Source organism: Serinus canaria, chromosome 3 (assembly GCF_022539315.1).
Source record: "Serinus canaria isolate serCan28SL12 chromosome 3, serCan2020, whole genome shotgun sequence".
Taxonomy (NCBI): domain Eukaryota; kingdom Metazoa; phylum Chordata; class Aves; order Passeriformes; family Fringillidae; genus Serinus; species Serinus canaria.
This window is the reverse complement of record NC_066316.1, coordinates 33,002,273-33,020,738: the sequence shown is the minus strand read 5'-3', so window position 1 is coordinate 33,020,738 and position 18,466 is coordinate 33,002,273. Positions and strand designations below refer to the sequence as shown.

Below are 18,466 nucleotides of genomic sequence, written 5' to 3'. Positions count from 1 at the left end.
AGTAGAGAAAATATTGAGCTGCACTGGTCTGAGCATTGTTATGATGTTTATTTGGCATAGGATTAAAATTAAAATTTTCAAGACATATAAATGTCAATACCTTTAGTGTCTTAATATACCTTGTATAATGTAGTTAGCTTATTTTGATTGTGAGAGGTGGCAGTGTTGTGGGTTTGGGGTTTTTTGGAAGAAAAAACCTCAAACTAAACACAAAAACAACAAAACCTTTGGGAGTAGAAAAGTTCAAAAAAAGGGTTAACGTCAATATCGGTAAGGATTTTGCCATTGCAGGGAAGTTGTACTGATTTGACTTAATCAGATTAGCGACAGCTGTGATTATATTAGTGCAACATTCCTGTATAGACATCCTTAATTTAGTTTGTGTCTTGTATCTACCTATTTAACTTAAGTTGTTTCAATGTAAAGTGCTCTTAAACTGAATTAAGAACATCTGCCCAGGAGCGTTATACTGCTTTATATTATTTTCTAAGTCAATTTAATTTAGTACAGTGTATATGTAGACAAGACCTTGGGGAAAAAGCTGATCCTTTTTATTACTTGCTGAACAGTCTGTCATGTTTGGCTGCAGCCATGTGATCATGGAATGAAAGAGCCTGTTGTGGTGCATGTTGGTGGAGGATGGGCGAACTGATCATTGTGAGCCTTTGTACAGCTTGGTCATTCCTAGCTGTAGTGTTCAATTAAAGTAGCTTGATCCTCCTTGTAAATGAGGTCTTTTCCTGTCTGGAGCAGATGTGAGACCCCTGTAATGTTAAGTTTTGTCCTCTGCCTACCAATGAAAGTGCCTGGAATGTGGTTAGTGTCCTGTCTGTTCAGTCAGCAAAAGCAACATCTTAAAACCTGGCACAAATGTTTAATGTTTGAAAAAAATCAAATGGCTGAGCAGGTTTGAGCTGAATTTTGCTACTTTTCTTCATCCAAAGCTTGAAATAAACGTCACCCAATTTTGATGCTGTTTCCTTCCTGGTCTGTCTCCCAACAGTATGTGCCACCTGCTATATATGGTGACTTCCACACATACAGAATTTATGGCCAAGGAATAAGTAAGTACTGCAGATGTCAGTTCTCTTTCTGGTTGAAAAGGATAAATCTAGTCAATACATCTTGTGTTCTGCTTGCTGGTAAGGCTTTATGGGAACAAAACTGGCATGTGAATTACTCTGCAAGCGTGGTTGTAGTGATAGCATTTCAGAATAAAGCTGACTGCTGTAAACAGCCGTTTCATTTTTTGAATTTGTTTTTGTCAGCACCTGCAAGCATTAGAGCTGGACTTAGCGCCTCCTCAGCATTGCAGATGCTCTGTAGGCTAGGTCACTGTAGCAACTTCTCCATCTGTCCTCTGTAAATAATGCAAATAATGTGCTCTGCTCCATTGTCCCACTGTGTAGATACTGCATAGTGTGTCAGCCAACTGTGCATCACTGAGAGTCTCGGACAGAGGGCATGTTTTGGAGAGTGGATTGTGGCAAGTGTATCATTGAATGCTCCAGCAATGGAGCATTCTCTGGCATTATTAAATCTGTGCTAGAGGGGCAGCTCAGTGACATTCAGTTCCTGGCACTGAAGAGATGGAGATTGCCATTTGCCCAGAACTTCTGAACAAAGCTTGAAACAAGAGGGCTGCTGATATTAATTGCTTGGTGTTGTTGAGACACAGGGAATACTTACAGGGGCTGAGAATCTGCCTTTCAGTAGTTGAAAAATTTAAGCTGGTTCTACCTTGTCTTAATTAAATGCCTTTTGATTTTATGCTCTGGGAAGGTAATGTATGATTTTTTTCCCCCTCTTCTTCCCCTCCTGCATAGCACAGGATATGACAGAGGTCTGGGAAAGGAATTCCTGCATGATGATTTTCTACAGAAATCTCCCTCTTCCATTTCTCTTAAAATGTTTGCTTGTGGTAGCCATTCCCTTGCTTGTGTTAGAGAAAGTTTAAGGCCATGACTCCCAAATTTCCCTCATGTGAAGTATCAGTTTTATCCAGATACATGTTGTTAGGGTATCAAGATTTGCTTTTTCTAGCTGGATCCAGACACTTCCAGAAATTTTTGAGAGTTCTCCTAATGTCTGTGAGTTTTTATCTAATGTTCTGGTATTTCTTTAAATTTCTGAGCAATGTACTCCATAAGTCTTCTCATGGGAGATCTTAAAAGAACAGGTAAGAAGACAGAGTGAGGAAGGACAAGAAACCCAGGATGCTAAGATAAAGAGACTCTGAAAGTTTGTAGCCTAAACTACCTTGTGAGAGTTGGAAGGATCACTGAACAAACTAAACACGCTTCTGGTGTGTCAGCAGTTCTGAATGAGAAGCTGTCATTAGCCCTTGATGTAGCTGTCTGTGCTAAAGGTAGCTTGGTAAATGACCTTTTGCTGAGCTGGTTCTTGTGCAATTTCAGGTGAAGCCATTAATGGTGGTATTTATATGTATTAAAAAGCTGGTGCTCATTTCCTGGTCAAAATCTCCCCTGGGTATTTTTATTCTCCATTAACATTCCTTCTGGGGATTGAATTCTGGTCCTTTGCTTCCTGTCCTGTTCCTGTTCAGATCTTAATCAGCTGTTGCATTCTATTCCAGTTACATGTTAGTGATGCTAGCATTTCTTGGTCAATGTTGACCAGTCCTGGCTTCTATAAAAGAATTAGGGAAGCTAAGCTACTCTTAACACATCAGAGAGTAGATAATAAAATATACATTTAAGGGGTGGAGTGCAACTGAATTATGGGGACTGAAATCTTTGTATTGTGGAAGGAGAGAGCAGGACTGTAAGAAAAGTGTGATTATGATAATTTTTAAGAGAATTCTGCATGGTGCAGTGGATGTGACTGATACATGATATGTCCTGTGGTATTTCCATTCAACAGGAACTATGTATGACTGGAGTCCAGGGATTTCATTTTCTTTGGAAATGTGTTAGGTGTTAAGTAGAGCTTGTTACATGGACTGTTGTCCAACAGCTAGCCTGATCCCTTTTTCTTGATAGCTCTTGGAATTGTTCCCATGCAGAGAACAGAGGTTCCTGCCTAACAGTCAAGGTTAATTGGTATGGAAAAGTAGGAATGAGCAATAATCCTCCTGAAATTCTATTTTAATCCAAGAGTCGCTATAATGCTATTACTCAACTCTGAATCCTGAGCATCAACATACAGGCAGACTGAGATGTGAGTCTCTACTTGGAGCTGTCATCCTTTTATTTTAAAATGAGCTTCAACACAGGCAGCAGTAGAATGGATCTGAACATTCTTTTGAGATGCCTTCTCTGAATGAAAAGATCTCTCTCATTAAATGTTAAAGGGCCCTTTAATAACCTTGCAGTCCTTTTCTATTGTGTTTGGCACCAGCAGTCTACAGGTGCTGTTTTTAATTTCACCCAGCTTGTTTTCCTGTCCTGCACAGACATCCCTTGGTGCAGTTATTGCATTGTCCATCTCCCTGGTTAGTTGTCTTGGTCAGGCTTTCTGCAGCAGCTTCTCAGGTAGTCTGGCTTGAGACTTCTGAAATCTAAGGTTTCCTCTATCCATAAGCACAAGAAGGCAACTAGACAGAATTATCTTGTGTTTGGTTTTCATGAAGCTAGTCAGGAAATATTGATACCTCCTAAAGCAGGATGTGCCAATATCCTGTATTGGATATGCAAGCAGAACATAGATTGGCCCACAGAGAGCAATATTCCAGGTTAACTGTGGTGATCAGATATATGTCACAGGACATTTGGTTTTGTTACTTGTGGGTATTGTACCTGCAAGTTTTTGGAGTGTGCTGACTCTGATAGCCACAAAAAAATATCTCTGTAGTGTTGCATTAGAAACAAATGTGACTGTGATTGTGTTATGGAATAACACAATCATTATTAATTTTTGAGTAATACAAGTTTATCTTTCTGAATAAAAAGCAGCGCTAAAGAAATGCTGCTGTTAGAGGAAAAGCTGGAAAGGTGATACAGTACCTCAAAAAAGAAACTGTATTTGCATCATAATCACTGTATTTCTCTTGAGGAAGGGACACTGCTGACCCTCAGCCCTGCTAAGAAGGCTGTTTTATAAGGACTGAAAAGGCAACACAAGAAAAGGTGATGATGAAGAAAAGCCTGCAAGTCCTCTGCCTCTTTGCAGGGAGTGTTCAGCTGCTGCACCTACAAGCAGGCAGAAGTTGTGTGCATCTTAGAACCAATCTTAGGCAATCCCGGGCCTCAAGGGACTTGCCAAATATGAGGAAGACACTAGGTGCCTACAAATGTTGCCTTTTTTATTTCTCTTGTTCTTTCCATTTTTGTCCAAAGCATTCCTGTTTGAATCTTTCTTTCTCTGCTAGGGACCTCTTTCTTGTTACTGGAGACAAAGCAATGCTCATGGGTGGTGGTGTGGTTTTGTATGCATGCCAAGTGGCTGTTTGTTCTGTGCAGGGCCCACAGAACTGTCTTAAGCAAGTCCATGTGAGATGACATCTGTTTGTGGTGTGTGGTGAAGGTTTTGCCTTTCTCAGAACACACAGAGAACAGAGCTACCCTGCAAGTGGATTTTACACTGGGGGATGCTCTCTGGTAAAGTTAGCTAGGGTCAAGCTTGTGTGCTGCCTGTGCAGCTGCACTCTGTCACTGTGTTGTGGTTAATCCCAGCTGGCAATCAAGTACCATGCAGGTACTTGGTCACTCTCCCCTCTGCTCCCAGGGGGATGGGGAGGAGAACTGCAAAAAAGTAAAACTTGTGGTTTGGTATTAGAGCTGTTTAATAATACAAAATAAAGTTAAATATAATAGCAATTGTAATGGAGAGAGGGAAAGAGGAAAAAAAATCCAAGAAAAACAAGGGATGCACAATGCAATTGGTCACCACCTGCTGACCAATGGCCTGCCTCTTCCCAAGCAGCAGTTGGCCCTTCCCAGCAACTCCCCTCAGTTTATGTACTGAGCATGATGCCATTAGGTATGGAATATTCCTTTGCTTGGTTTGAGTCAGCTGTCCTGACTGTGCTCCCTCTGAGCTTGGGCAGGTGTCCTTACTGTCTTACTCCCAGCTTCTCATGCACCTTGTCACCGGCACAAGAAACTGAAAATTCCTCGAGTTAGAGTAAGCACTGCATAGGAACAGCTGAACCATCAGTGTGTTACCAACATCATTCTCATACCAAATCCAACCACATCACTGTACCAGCTACCAGAAAGAAAGTAACTCTGTCCCAGCTGTAACCAGGACATGGTGTCGCTGTGAAGAAAGAATTTGTGTGGGTTTTGTCAGTGTGAGCCTTGTGGCCCTTAGTAAGCCAATCCAGTGAAGCTGTTATTGTCAGTGACCTTAGAAATCCTATTGGAACAACAGTGGGTAATAGCTAAAAGACAATAGAATTGGACCTACTGCAGGTGATAGACTGGTAGAAAGAGGACTGTAAATGTTAAGGAGCATTATTGATGAGAGGTGGAAAAGATGGATTAAAAAAAAAAAAAACTAAGAGTTTAAGTTTCCTCTTGTATTACAGTGCTAATTAAAATAGCTGAAGATCTGCCTCCTGCTGTAGCTCCAGGCTAAAATTGAACTTCTACAGGATAGTCTTAATGTGGACTTGACAGCAAGCTCCTTCAGAGAGAGACTTGTGAATAGTGTGATGAGCAGAATTAGTGCCTTCTTCTATTTCTGGATATTACCTATATCCATTTTTGCTTTGGAGCACAGGGTCCATCTGTTCTGCAGAGTATCTGCTCCTCTCTGAACAGAGGTGTGGTGAATTGAACTACCTCGGGATTCTCATTCTGTGCTAGCAAGAGAGATGCTCAGGTGTTGTAGATGAGGAGGCCTTTGCTGTGCTGTTCACTGCAGGGATGTCTGCAAAACAAAATTAGGTTGGTGTGGAAGAGTGGTTGGAGCAGAATGACAGCAACTGGATTCTTGATGGTGGATAGGAATGCAGGTGGGGAAGCAGGGACCCCCAGAGCTATGTAGAAAAAACAGCTGCCTTTCCAAGGTCAGTTACTGGTCTGCACAGGCATCCTGTTTGGTGGAGAGATGTCTAAAAGACCTGTGCTTTCTGGGATACAGTGAAGACATGGAACTTTTACAGTGAAGGCATTTCACCTGGCATTAGATAGCAGTCTGATGGTGCAGCAGTTTGCTGTTGACTTCTGCCCTGCCACCTGGCTAGGAGTTGCTCTGAGCATGCCTGGTTGTTTCCATGTTTTGTGCTGATAAGTGACTGACACCAAGTTTCCTTTCTCATGTTTCAGGAGCTGTTGGCCAGATGCTGCTGCATACTGACAGGAGAAAGCTGATTCGGAGACAAACGACCAGAAATGTTTGGACACGTCGTCACTTTGGATCTGTAAGTCCTTGTTTGAGGGAAAGTTGCCTGGCAGCCCTGTGAGTTTTTAACTGTCTATGGAAATTCTCAGATCATGGGGGTAGATTTCAAATCCTGGTATCTTTTCCAGGTAAATGGGGATAAGATGGCACGTAGCATAGTTGCTGCCTCTAGGGTAGGAAGCAGAAGAGTTTTGTTTGAGCCTGAGGAACAGTGTGCTGAGAGACAGGGAGGCCTCTGGCATGTTCATTCTGAACACAGCTGCAATGGAAACATATGTGGACCCATGGGTGCAGCTGTTCCTGGAAACCTCTGTCTGTCTGCCATGTGGCTGGTGGTTATGCAATGATGCTGAACCAGCTTCTGCTGGGAATTGATGGAAAGCAGATTCAAACTATGCTGGTCTGATCCTTCCTGGAGGTGCACGTTCTCCCTCTCTTTCTCCCGTCATACTTTACAGTGTGCCCCACAGAGCAGTTCCACTGTTGTGAAGCTGTTTTTCCGTGTGCTAGTTGAGACCCGACTCCAGCATTGTAGCAAGGAAGGTAGCCAGACAGCTTGTTGGGGCAGGGCCAGCATTGGGGCACCTCTTCAATTTGTTTTGGCAGAACTTGATTTTGCATGGTCCTGGTTGCCTGCTTGTTCCTTTCACCTTCAGTCTGACTCTCCCTTCCTGTGTATAGCTGCTCCACACCCTGCCTCCTGTCCCACCTCCCAGGACTTCATGCCACTGACATGGAAAAAGTAACACAGCAGCAATAGTGTTTCAGGGAAAGGAAGGCCTTACTGAAGGCTTTACTCTCATGCCGGTGGCAGAGTGATGGCTACAAAGCTACTCTCTTACAGCTGACTAACCCAGATTAACCCAGTTCTCTTCTTGTAGTGACGGGTACCTGTTGTGGTTTGATTTCCACTGGCAACTAAGGATCACACAACTGTTGGCTCACTTCTTACCCCTCAGTGGGATGGGGAGAGATTTTGGAAAGAAGTAAAATGGCTGAGATACTGATAGTTAAATGTGACAGAAAAGGAAGGGATAATCATAAAACAATTCAAATGTACAAAACAAGGGATGCACAGTGCAGTTGCTCACCACCTGCTGACCAATGCCCAGCCAATTCCTGAGCGGTGGCCCATGGCTACCTTTCCCCCTAGTTTGTATCCTGACCATGATACCATAAGCTATGGGACATCCCTTTGGACAGTGGGGGTTAGCTGTCCTGGCCATGTCACCTCCCAGCTTCTTGTGCCTCTCAGCCTACTCACTGATAGGGAGGGAAGCTGAAGAATCTTTGCCTTAATGTAAACACTGCTTAGCAACATCTAAAACTCAGTGTGTTGTCAACATTATTCTCATCTGAAATCCAAAGTACAGGACTTACTAGGTACTAGGAAGAAAATTAACTCTATCCCAGACAAAACCAGTTAAAACACCCCAGGCTTTGACCAGAGAGGAATGTTGTTTCTGAACCTGTTTTGTGTCCATGGTTGTCTGGATATTTTACAGAAGCCTGTTAACAGCAAGGTAGAGTATGATATGCTGCTTGATGGCAATCAGAGAGTAGCTTGCCTTCCTCTCCAGTGTGGAGGTGTGGGTTATCACAGCTGTAGGCACAAATGTTTTGGCTCAAACAAACTGGCTGATAATTGCTAGCTCATTTGTGGGTGAAAAACACTGACTTAAAAGGATGTGTGAGACAATTGTTAGCATCACCAAACTTCTGTACCAAAGGCTTCACAGTTAGCATCCCTCTGCAGTGGCAGAGAAGATGAGTTGGGAGGTTTGTTTAGTCCTTTCTGGAACCAATGTTGCTTTGAAGCCATTGCTTCATGAATTTTGAGTTCATGTGATTCCAGTTGCCTGAGTGCCTTGAACATTTCCTTGCCATGTGCCTTTCTGGCTCTTGCTGGGCCATGTGGCCAGGTATTTGTAAGTTCATTTTCTTTACTTTCAGAAGATCTGGTGTGGGCTGAGGTAGGTCCCTGGAATGAGGTGGCCATCCCAGTTGTCCTTGACTATAAATATTCCTTATGCCTTACATATTTGTGGGATGATATTTCAAGCTGGCTGTTTTGGTGGATGCTAAGCTATTTGTTTCTCTTCTTTAGGTCATCTGAGTGAGTGTCCTGGCTTCATGAGGCTTTGAATTTGAGTCCAGGCTGGTAAGTGCTCATGTCCTTATGAACTAGAGAAATGATTGTGATTTCAGCTGGGCATATCTTCCTGCACATCTCCTATCCTTATCCTGGCAGAAATTGAGAAGAGTCCCCTAGACCACCTGTTTGATAGCGGGCCATTTACAAACCTTCTTCTGGCTTTTCCTTTTGAAAAAGAGAAATGTCTTCCCAGCAAATCAGACCTATCTGTTTTGCGTAGGGATACAGTGAAATATGCATTCAGTATTATGGATGTAATTTTTCTAAAATGTTAGAGATCTCTGCATCTACTTGAGTCTTTTTAGTAGAAGAGACTTTGAGGGAATGACTGCAGGAAGGGGAAGTTCCCATCATTCTGGTGGGAGAGATTTACAGGTTAGTCCTAGGAAGTTGTTTGTGTTTGTGGAAAGGTGTGAGAAACTGTTGTGAGCTCATGTTTATAGCAGGGTGAAGGATGGTTTGCAAATGTACCTGTGAAGTGTAAAGCCTGTTATGGCTTGGGACTGCTCTGTGCTTGGTGCAGACACCTCCCACTTGCCTTCCTCTCAGGGGACTCAGTCTGGGTGTCAAAAGAGGCAGCTAGATAAGAATTGGAGAGAATTCTTGTGGATAAGAATTGGAGAGAATTCTCAAGGCTCTGTTAGACTCTTACCATGTAAAACTCCACTGTCCAACACACAAAGCAAATGAAGTCTGCTGGGTCACGGGCCCTGTGGTAGCCATCAACTGCAGGTATGTAAAAGGGAGTTGGGTGGCCCTACTTATGGAAGTGGGGAGAGAGCATGATCTGAGTGGACACAGGTCCTGCACTTTGAAGGGCTGCATGAAGGGCTGCAGGTCAGGTGCTGAGGATTGCAGAGATGCTAGGCTTACTGGGTGTAAGGGTCTTGCAAGGGGAATGAGAATTGGGCACTTACTCCAAATATAGGACAATTATGAATGATGCATATGTTGTCACTGAGAAAAGTCTGGTATTGGGCTCTGCAGCACCTGCTTGATAGCTCTGAGATTTCTTGTCTTGTGTACAGCAGAGTGGTTGACATTTTTGGCTGCTTGTGGGGAAGTCTTCCTGCCCTCAACTGCAGACCCAGAAGATGGAAAGAAAGTTATTTCTTCCTTGTATACAAGACAGCTGCTTTTCTTCTACCCTATTTTTTGCTCTTGTACTGTTCCTGCAGCAGGAAGAATCCCAAGAGAGCTAGGGTGAAGGAACTAATCTTTCCGCTAGCGGTACAGCTGCATGTTTAAGTGCACATATTGTGCACTTATTCCCTTTAGGGGTGGTAAGGCACTGGAACAGGTTGCCTGGAGAGGCTGTGAACTTCTCATCCCTGGAGGTTCGAGGCCAGACTGGATGGGGCTCTGAGCAGCCTGGTCTAGTGGAAGGTGGCCCTGTCCATGGCATGGGGGTTGGAATGAGATGATCTTTAGGGTCCCTTCCAACCCAAACCATTCTGTGATTCTGTGTTGCAAAATCTGGCCTTAAGTTCCAAGGGGTCAAAACCGTTACTCCCTAATTTGATGCCTGTGACTTGGGGATTGTCTTTGTCTTTTCTGCCAGAGTAATCAGTTCTCCTTCTAGCAAATCTCCTGTGGTCTGCTGCACTGGTCCCAGTGTAAGCCAAAAAATTCTGGGCTCTTTAATGGCTAAAGTCTCCTCCCACATAGTCCCTGCTGGCAGTGACAGGACATGATCAATAACTCCTGCTCCAGCTGTCAGTGCTGCCTGTAAGGCTTGCAGTTTCCATATTGAAAAAGGCCTTTCCTAAAGAGCCTAATCAATATGCTGCTGTGAGGTCTGTTCTCATTTGCTATATATAATCTGGACACACAACTACGTGAGTGAGCGTGTGTAGAGGGGGGAGAGGATGTGCCAGCCCTCTGCTCTCACTAGCTGGGAGAAGGACACAGCTGCCTCTTCCTTTGCTCCCTCTCCTGCAGCTGCTGCTCAAGGCTTGTGGCTACATCCTTTACCTGCTCTATTAGCACTCTGCATGGGGACCTGCTCTGGGACTCCAGGGGAGCCAAATTCCTGCTGGGTCACTTCTAGGGTTGGATGGAGCAGCCGTGACTCTCTCTTGTGTGCACTTTCTGCTGTTGGTAGGTAACCCGCTTTCGGAGCCACGCAGGTGGGAGGATGTCGAGCACAGCCCCGTCAAAGAAGCCTTACCGCAAGGCGCCCCCCCAGCACCGCGAAATCCGACATGAGGTGCCCATCATTCGTGACGACCAGGATGGAGTGATCTTGGCTGAGCAGAGTCAGGTAACAACTTGCCGGGTGACAAAGGGCTTAACACCATTGCACCAGCAAATAGGGTTTAGTTACACCGAGGCAGGCCAGCTCGAGCAGGCAGAGGGGTTTGAGGTTTGCAACCTGAACTTCTCCTCATCGTGGTCCCTGGAGTCCAGCAGTGAGAAGGAAGTGGCAGGGTGCAGAGCAGAGTTGAACGTCAAGAGCCAGACTGTCTCTCCAGTGCTTCAGCGTGGTGGGAAGATGGGGCAGCGAAGTGGGAAGCGGTGCCCGAACCGCAGTTGTGGGCACCGCAGAAAATTTGTGAGCCGTAGCATGGAGACAGTTCTGGTGTCTGGAGATGAAAGACACCATCCCACTTGCTCTTTCAAGAGCAGAAGCCTGGAACGCTCACTTATATTTAAAGAGCCTCCTGAAGTCCTGACACCGAGGAAGTTTCGTGTCTCCTCTACCCACCTGCCTCTCAAAGGGATCCTGAAGCAGACCAACATGACTGGCTCGTGCCCTGAGAGCTTATGCAAGTCCCGCTCAGTAGAGACACTTTGCCATGGTCGTGGCTCACGCAAATACAGTGATCCTCAGCTCTGCCTCAGCCCTAGGGAGAAGCGCTCCCTGGAGCAAAGCAGCAGCAGGGCCGCTGACTCTGTCAAGCGCAGGGAGAAGATCACAGAGGAAAAACTGCAGTTCTCCAAATTCCTGGATGAGATTACCCAGCGGGTGCTGAGTCCCAACCGCTTGCGCTCACTGGGAGAGACCAGGGGAGCAGAACAAGACCAGAACTCTCCCCTTTTCCCCAGAGGCTCCGTGCCAGAAGGCCAAGAGGAAGGTCGTCTAAAAGGGGTCAAAACCAAGCATGCAACTGAACGATCCCCCTGCCCAAGCAGAAGAAAAGCAGAAAAGAAAAGTGAGGGGCTGGGAATGGCTTCGGGCCAGAGAAAGTATGCTGAGGAAGCTGAAAGAGCTTCCAGACTAAGAAAGAAACCTGTCCTTGGGAGGAAGGACAGTAAGGGAAAACTCCTTTCCTTGGAGAAAAGGGTAGTAGATCTATGTCAGTATGAGATGCAGCAGCTGGCAGACCTGGGGCTGGCAGGGACATCCTCTGGGCAGCAGCATTCACTGTCTTCATGGAAAAGCAGTGCAGAGGGCAGAAGGGATGAAAGCAGTCCCTGTTCACAGCTATTACAGCTGCACCAGTGTGCTAAGCTTGGGCAGAAGCGTACAGTGGAGCCGAACTACCCAGAGAAAGGATCCTGCTCCACTCCCACATGCTGGAGTCGGGAGGAGGGGCCTACCCCATCTAGATCCTCCCCTTCCTTCAACCTGGCACTAAACAAGGTAGGTGCCAGGGTCACCAACTTGCAGGCAGGGCTCTCACAAAGGCCAAACCCCTACCTGGATCTCATCTAGTCTGTAATGCCAGGGCAGAGACTGAGAACAGGCCCCCAGACCTCATGTTGTGGGTGCTTAATCACCAGAGGTTGCTCTCTTGTGGGTGCCACTCATGGCTGTGCTTGTGGTTGGGTATATCTTCCTGGGAGTAACTAGCTTCCCTTTGGCCCTAGGAGTTAAGGAAGGTGGAAAATGGTGATTTCTCCCCACTGCAAACTTCCCAGGTGTTTGCTGGTTGAAGGTCCTTCAGGCTGCTGAGTGCTAGGTGTGTGCAGGAGGCAGGCAGCTCCATTGTCAGGAGATGCTGGGATGTTCCTGGTGCTTTTTGTGTGCCCTGTGCCTGGCTGCCTCAGGGTACTTGATCTTTGTATGATGGCTGTTGCAGTTCCTTTAAGCATTCTCCTCTTTTCTCCAGCCTGCTTTGAGGCAATGCCATTACCTTGTATTAATAAGAATCACATTATCCCCTTTGCCTGGTCACTGTCATCTGCTGTTTGTGTTTTTGTGGGGGCAGGGGAGGCAGTTGCTAGATAATTCTGTGTGAATTAAATGATTGCTGTGTGGAGTCAGGAGGTAAGAAAATAATGGATTGATGCTTTGCCCTTAGGAACAGGAGGGTGTATGCAGGTGTTAAAGACCATTCTTTTAGAGTGTGAATTAATGAAGAAAGCAGCCCCATGATGTCTTAGGGCCAGAGCTGGGATTGTGTACTTTATGGAATTGTTAGCAGCTTGGCTGTCTGACATGGTCTTTCAGCCCAGAGCTGACTGTGACACTCAATAGGCTATCTGAAGTGTGGCTGCACTTGGGTTTGTGAAGTGCTCCTGGCATCAAGCACCAAAAATAATCCATGGGCAATTTGGACTTCGTTAGAATAGTCAGAGTCTTGGCTTTCACAAAAAAAAGTTGTTTCTACTGCTAATTAATATCTCCCAGCTATCCTGGCACGCAGCAGCCATCTCATGGATTAGCACAGAGAGTTCAGAATAGCTGAGCTGTGTGCTCTTGTCATTGCTCTCTGTCTCCTTGTTCTGCAGGCCCTGCTCTAGCTATCTCTGGGGATCTTGCCCATTTTCTTTTACAGGCTTTCCTGGCCTTTAGTGTTTCTTCTCCTGTCCTAGTATAGTTACAGTGGCAGGTTTCAGGTCTGCAGAAAGAATCCTTTCTTTGCAGCACAATCTGGGTCATATAGTTGGTAGCCACATTTTTCAGCTCCCAAATGATTCTCATTCATGATTTTTGTGGGGCTTCAGGGCCCCACAAGTGATTGCTGTGGTGACTAGTGAATCCTGTGTATGCTGGCCTGTGAGATTCCTGCTGCCCACCAGCTGTGGATGTGGAGGAAGCTGAAAGACCTGCTAAGGTGGTGATGTTACCAAAGAGATGCTGAGATTGCACCATGGGAGAGTAAAGTTACCTAACTTGTGTGGTGGTTTCTGGTCTTCTACCCTGAACCAGAACACACAGTGTGTTTTGGTATCAGACAGCTGAGGAGTGTGTACAAATCCTTGTAGTTCCAAGCTTGCCTAGTATGAACTGTCAGAGCAGGGGAGGAAGAGTCACAGCTAGGGTCTAGCAACCAAGACTGCCTTTTAGGACAGTGTGAGAGACTGACTCCTCTTGCAAAAGAATCTCACAGCTGTTTTCTTCCCTGTACAGGAACCCTTGACGGATGCAGAAAGGATGAAGTAAGTGTCCTGCTCCCCCTTTATGCCTGTCATACTGTAACTGTGTGGGTGCTGATTCCTCACATCCTGCTTGTGCCACCTGCGCAGTGAAGCTGACTGGCCCTGCAGGCTCCTCTCAGATCTTCAATCTTCTTGGGGCCGTGTGGGCAGAGCTTTGGTCTGTGCCTTGCCAACCTGTGCCTTGCATGTCCCTCCTGCTGGAGGAGGGGGAACATGGATCCCCAGTGCAGGTGCAGCCAGAGGAGTTGGTGGGTGTGAAAGAAAGTAGATGAAATCTTTAACAGAGATGGAGAGAGGATTTTTCCCTTCTATTCATCCAACCTGGACTAGAATAAATTATTGATTGCTTTTCATTCATCAGTGAGGGACACTGGAGCTGCAGCTCATCTGTCTTTATGCAAGCACTGTAACCCGAGAGGGAGCTGGGTGCTGTGGCTGGCCAGCTGGCATGTACTTCTTTGCCCCTGCTCCAAGAATGTTTGTCTGTCTGTCCTGACAGAGATGTACCTTTTGCTTCATGCGTTGGAGTCTCCTGAGCGTTAAGTTCCTGACTTCCTGGGGCCCCTGTGAGGGCTCTTGGGTCCTGGTGCAGGGGAGCAGGGTGGGGGTGCTGGTGGGAAATACTTCCTGTGCACTCAGTGGTACTTTGCTCCTGGTTCCTGCCCCAGGCTACTGCAGCATGAGAATGAAGAGCTTCGTCGACGGCTGACATACGTGACTAACAAAATGGAGGCAATGGAGAGGGAACTGGAGTCAGGTCAGGATTACCTGGAGATGGAACTGGGCCAGAACCGTGAGGAGCTGGAGAAGTTCAAGGACAAATTCCGTAGGTATGACAAAGAAAATGAGAGAGGTAGAGTTAGAAAGATCCCTCACACCAAAGACTCCCTCAGCTGGTGTGAGCAGGTTGTGCCCTGTTGTGCAAATCAAAGGTGTGCTGCATCCTTGAAAAGGTGCACCTCCAGACTCTAGGGGAGATAAAGGCCCTGCAGCCATTATTTCTTCCCAGGTACAGTGTAGGAATGCTGCCAGCATGAAAGGCTGATGACAGGGAATTCTTCATCTGTTGTATGAAGCATGCGTGCAAAAAAAGCCACTGGTAGCTGAAAGAAAATACATCATTGCTTTACCTGAAAAGTACCTCAGTTAAAAATCAGTGCTTGTCACTGGTCATGAGCTTAGATGTGACACAGCTCAGAGGAGTCCTCCAAAGTCATCTACATCCCCTCCTGCAGGATCCGTTCACCCTGCCAGCCTCATCTTGCCTCCAGTAACTTGGGGTCTGAAAGCCATAATGTGTCAGAGGTGAGGCATAGTTAATATGCCTGGTTGTCTTAGTAGCAGTCTTTCTGAGTTCTGGAGTTGGTGGTTTTCTTGGCACCTATGAAGCCAACTTGAGTAGGTGCCTGAAATCCATTCCCAAGCATACAAACCTGTTTCTGTAGGTTGCAGAACAGCTACACTGCCTCCCAGAGAACCAACCAAGACCTGGAGGAGAAGCTGCATGCCCTGGTGAGTGCCCTGTTAAGTCACTAGAGCGATGAGGTGGAAGAGACTAGTGTGTGTTAGGAGCAGATGGGGGAAGGGGTCCTGTCTTTACCCAGCAGATGTGACAGTGGGTGAGGGGTGAGATTCTGGCCATGATCATCCACTCCCCATTCTGACTGGTGTCATGAGTGGTTTTCTTGATTTATTGAGCCTGTACTTGGTCATGCACAAAAGCTTTGGTTCCTCACAACATAATTGCATGGTATTTCGTTGTGTTGCTTCAGTCCCTCTCAAAGTGCCAGGGATGTGTCAGGGGTGGTCATCCTGGGAGGATGGGGGCAGTCAGAGTGGAGCCAATGTGCGTGTATGTCTGTTGTGCGCATTCATAACACTCATGGCTGTTTCTTTTCTCTCCCTCCCCCTCTCTTTCTCTTTCTCCTCCCCACGCTGCCGCTGGCACACTGGGCGCACTCACCTCTCAGGCCTCTCTCAGCCAAAGCTGGATTTTTGCAGTTGCGTCTTTTCGTTTGTGTGTTTTTCCTTTTTCCTCTTAACGTGTCTCAGCCTGTTGGTCTCATTGTCAATCCCACATACCCCATCTCAGATGGAGGGGCCCCAGCCCTCGTCCAGCCAAGGGCTCACCTGGTATCCAGCAGCTGCCCGCAGATGCAGCAGGTTCTAGCTTGCAGGGCTCCATCTTAGAGTGTTTGACTCTGAGCCAGCTGGAGCATGACATGTTGGGAAGTGGTGCCCATAAGCTGCAGCACTGCATAAGGTGTGAATGGCTGTGAGCCTTGTTTGCTCCTTCTCCTTCCCCTTCTGAGCTGTGAGCAGGCAAGTCAAATAGCTGAGGTGCCGATTGCCTCTGTAGCCCAGGATGAGATTTCTTTGGTTCCAGAACTTGAATTTCTTGGGTTAATATTCACTACCAATTATTCGTTGTGCTGGTGCCTGAAGAGACTGCATACTGGTGAAGCACTGGCACCCCTGTCCGCTTGTCTGTTGCTGTGCTGTACCTGTGGTGCACAGCTGGCCCTGCTGGTCACAGCCTCACAACACCCTTGGGCAGTTTGGAAGAACTTCTTGAGACAGCGACAGCTTGGTTATCCTGAGCTGTGGTCCCTCTTTGCTGTTACATCTGAATCTCTGGTAGCTCTGTATCTGAACTGTTAGGGAGTCTGAAGAGGCAAGGTTCCCTGCTTTATGAAGGACATTAGCTGAACTTCAAATGAAGGGACAGGTCCTTTTACTTACTAGAGCAAGGCTTAAAGTCCTGTGAAATGGTGCCTCCCCCCTTTTGTCCATTCAGTATTGACTGTTGGATCTTTTCAGGCAGTATTCTTGTTTCGGTTTCCCCAGGAAGGAGGGCTAGGTATCACAATCTCAGAGGTCTTTGCTTTCAGTGGCAGATTGGGATTGATCACTCAAAACCACTAGCTTTTTGTGAGGCACCATGGGAACCAGGGGTAGACAGGAAACATGCTGGTGCTGCAAGAAGAGATACTGCATTAAGGAGATTCAAACTCAGCCTATTGTCTCTGTAGCTAGCAGAGCAGCTGGTCCCATTTGGCTTTTGGAATCACCTTCCTTTGAAGAGAGTTGTCTCCCTTGTCTGTCTGTCTGTCTGGAAGTTTTTTGTATCCCAGCTGAACATGTCATTGTGCTACGCTTGGGCTGAGGTGGGTGGTAAAGCCAGGTTCTGTGCTAGGAAGTTTTCAACCTGGTATTTTTGCATCCCAGATTAAAAAGGCAGAAATGGACCGCAAGACGCTGGACTGGGAGATTGTGGAGCTCACTAATAAATTGCTTGATGCCAAAACCACCATTAATAAGCTGGAGGAACTCAATGTAAGTGTCATTGTGCAAATGGCTGTGAAAGTGTGTGAGGTGTGGGCTTTTCCTTTTGTTCAAAGTCATTAGTGTAAAGGAGCACGTGAATGACTACAGTGTGTATGGAAGTGCAGGAGCTGTACAGGATAGCAGGGACAGACAAACAGAAGAGAGTCTGAGGGGCTGAACAGGGAAGAACGGATATTCAAGTTTAATGTATTTGCTCTTTCAAGCTTAGGGTTTGACTTGAGTCTGGGCTGTACCTAAAGAGCAATCATTCACTCCAGAGCTGGGAGGGAGCTGATGCCTTTTCTACACCATTAATAGAGAAGTTCCTGGATCCAGTGCTTGTCTCTATTTACTGCTCTCAACTCCTTCCAATCTGTCTGCATCATTAGATATAGTTGAGCTGTGGGATGGGAGAGAAAAGGTGGGATTTTTGGGGATGGTTAAAATCCCCAGAGGGAGAGGGGCTTGATACACTCACAGAGGATATGCTGGGAACGAGAACTGGAGTTGAAAGGGCCACCTTGGCTGAGTTGTAAGAAAAAACATAAAATTATGGGGAGGAGGGAATGGCAGTGCCCTCCTGAACGATTCATCAGATGCCTCTTCTGGCTTCTGTTCAAACAATATCTGGTCAGTTGGTACCTTTTTGGGTAAGAGTTTGGGCGAGTCTGACAGTGTTGCACACCTGTGTCCTCTGTTGCAGGAGCGCTATCGACAGGACTGTAACCTTGCAGTACAACTGCTCAAGTGTAACAAGTCTCACTTCAGGAACCACAAATTTGCTGATGTGAGTAGTACTCCTGCTGAGGTGGGGAAGAAGAGCTCATGGGCTTTGACTGCATTTTGATTTCTCCAGCTTTCTCCACAGGGCTGCTGGCCTCTCATCCTTCAGTCTCAGAGGTGGGGGGAGGTTCCTGTTCCCACTGAGAAGGCAGCACAGAGCTTCTGCCAGCTCTTCTTTCATGGGAGCTTCATTCCACAGTTCAGCCAGGAGCTGTTATAAAAAGCACAATAACCTTGAACTTGATAGTCTGCTGGGTGCGTGCTGGTAGCTGGCAGGAGGACAGACTTCTCTCTTACTCTGCTTCATCCTTTTTCCTTCCTCTCCTGGCCACATGGAAGGGCCATACTGCCTCATAAGAGCAGTAGTCTGACCCAATGACACTTATTACTCTGAGGAGAAATGTGTAAGGCAGCATTCGGGGTTTTCTAGGCCTTCTGAGCAGGAAAAGCTGGTCCCAACTCACTGCCCCTTGTGGAGAGGGATGAGGGTGCAGGCAGCTCAGCTCATCCTGCTCTCATCTCCTTTCACATTAGTAGCATCAATTCTTTGCTTCAAAGTATCAT

General features: G+C 46.4%; 1 protein-coding gene across 4 annotated transcripts in view; it reads left to right on the top strand.

The window, feature by feature from the left end:
• TJAP1 (tight junction associated protein 1) overlaps positions 1–18,466 on the top strand; it is a 40,297-nt gene that overhangs the window by 16,756 nt on the left and 5,075 nt on the right. For 2 of the 4 annotated variants that reach the window (XM_050972418.1, XM_050972419.1), the window contains exons 3-11: positions 1,004–1,064; positions 6,234–6,328; positions 8,417–8,470; positions 10,569–10,727; positions 13,764–13,792; positions 14,461–14,622; positions 15,238–15,304; positions 17,021–17,128; positions 17,823–17,906. In XM_050972418.1, the coding sequence (XP_050828375.1) occupies positions 10,602–10,727; positions 13,764–13,792; positions 14,461–14,622; positions 15,238–15,304; positions 17,021–17,128; positions 17,823–17,906 (576 nt within the window). In that variant the 5' untranslated portion in view covers positions 1,004–1,064; positions 6,234–6,328; positions 8,417–8,470; positions 10,569–10,601. The remainder of the gene's footprint in view (positions 1–1,003; positions 1,065–6,233; positions 6,329–8,416; positions 8,471–10,568; positions 10,728–13,763; positions 13,793–14,460; positions 14,623–15,237; positions 15,305–17,020; positions 17,129–17,822; positions 17,907–18,466) is intronic. The other 2 variants (XM_050972416.1, XM_050972417.1) reach the window with 1 other exon arrangement.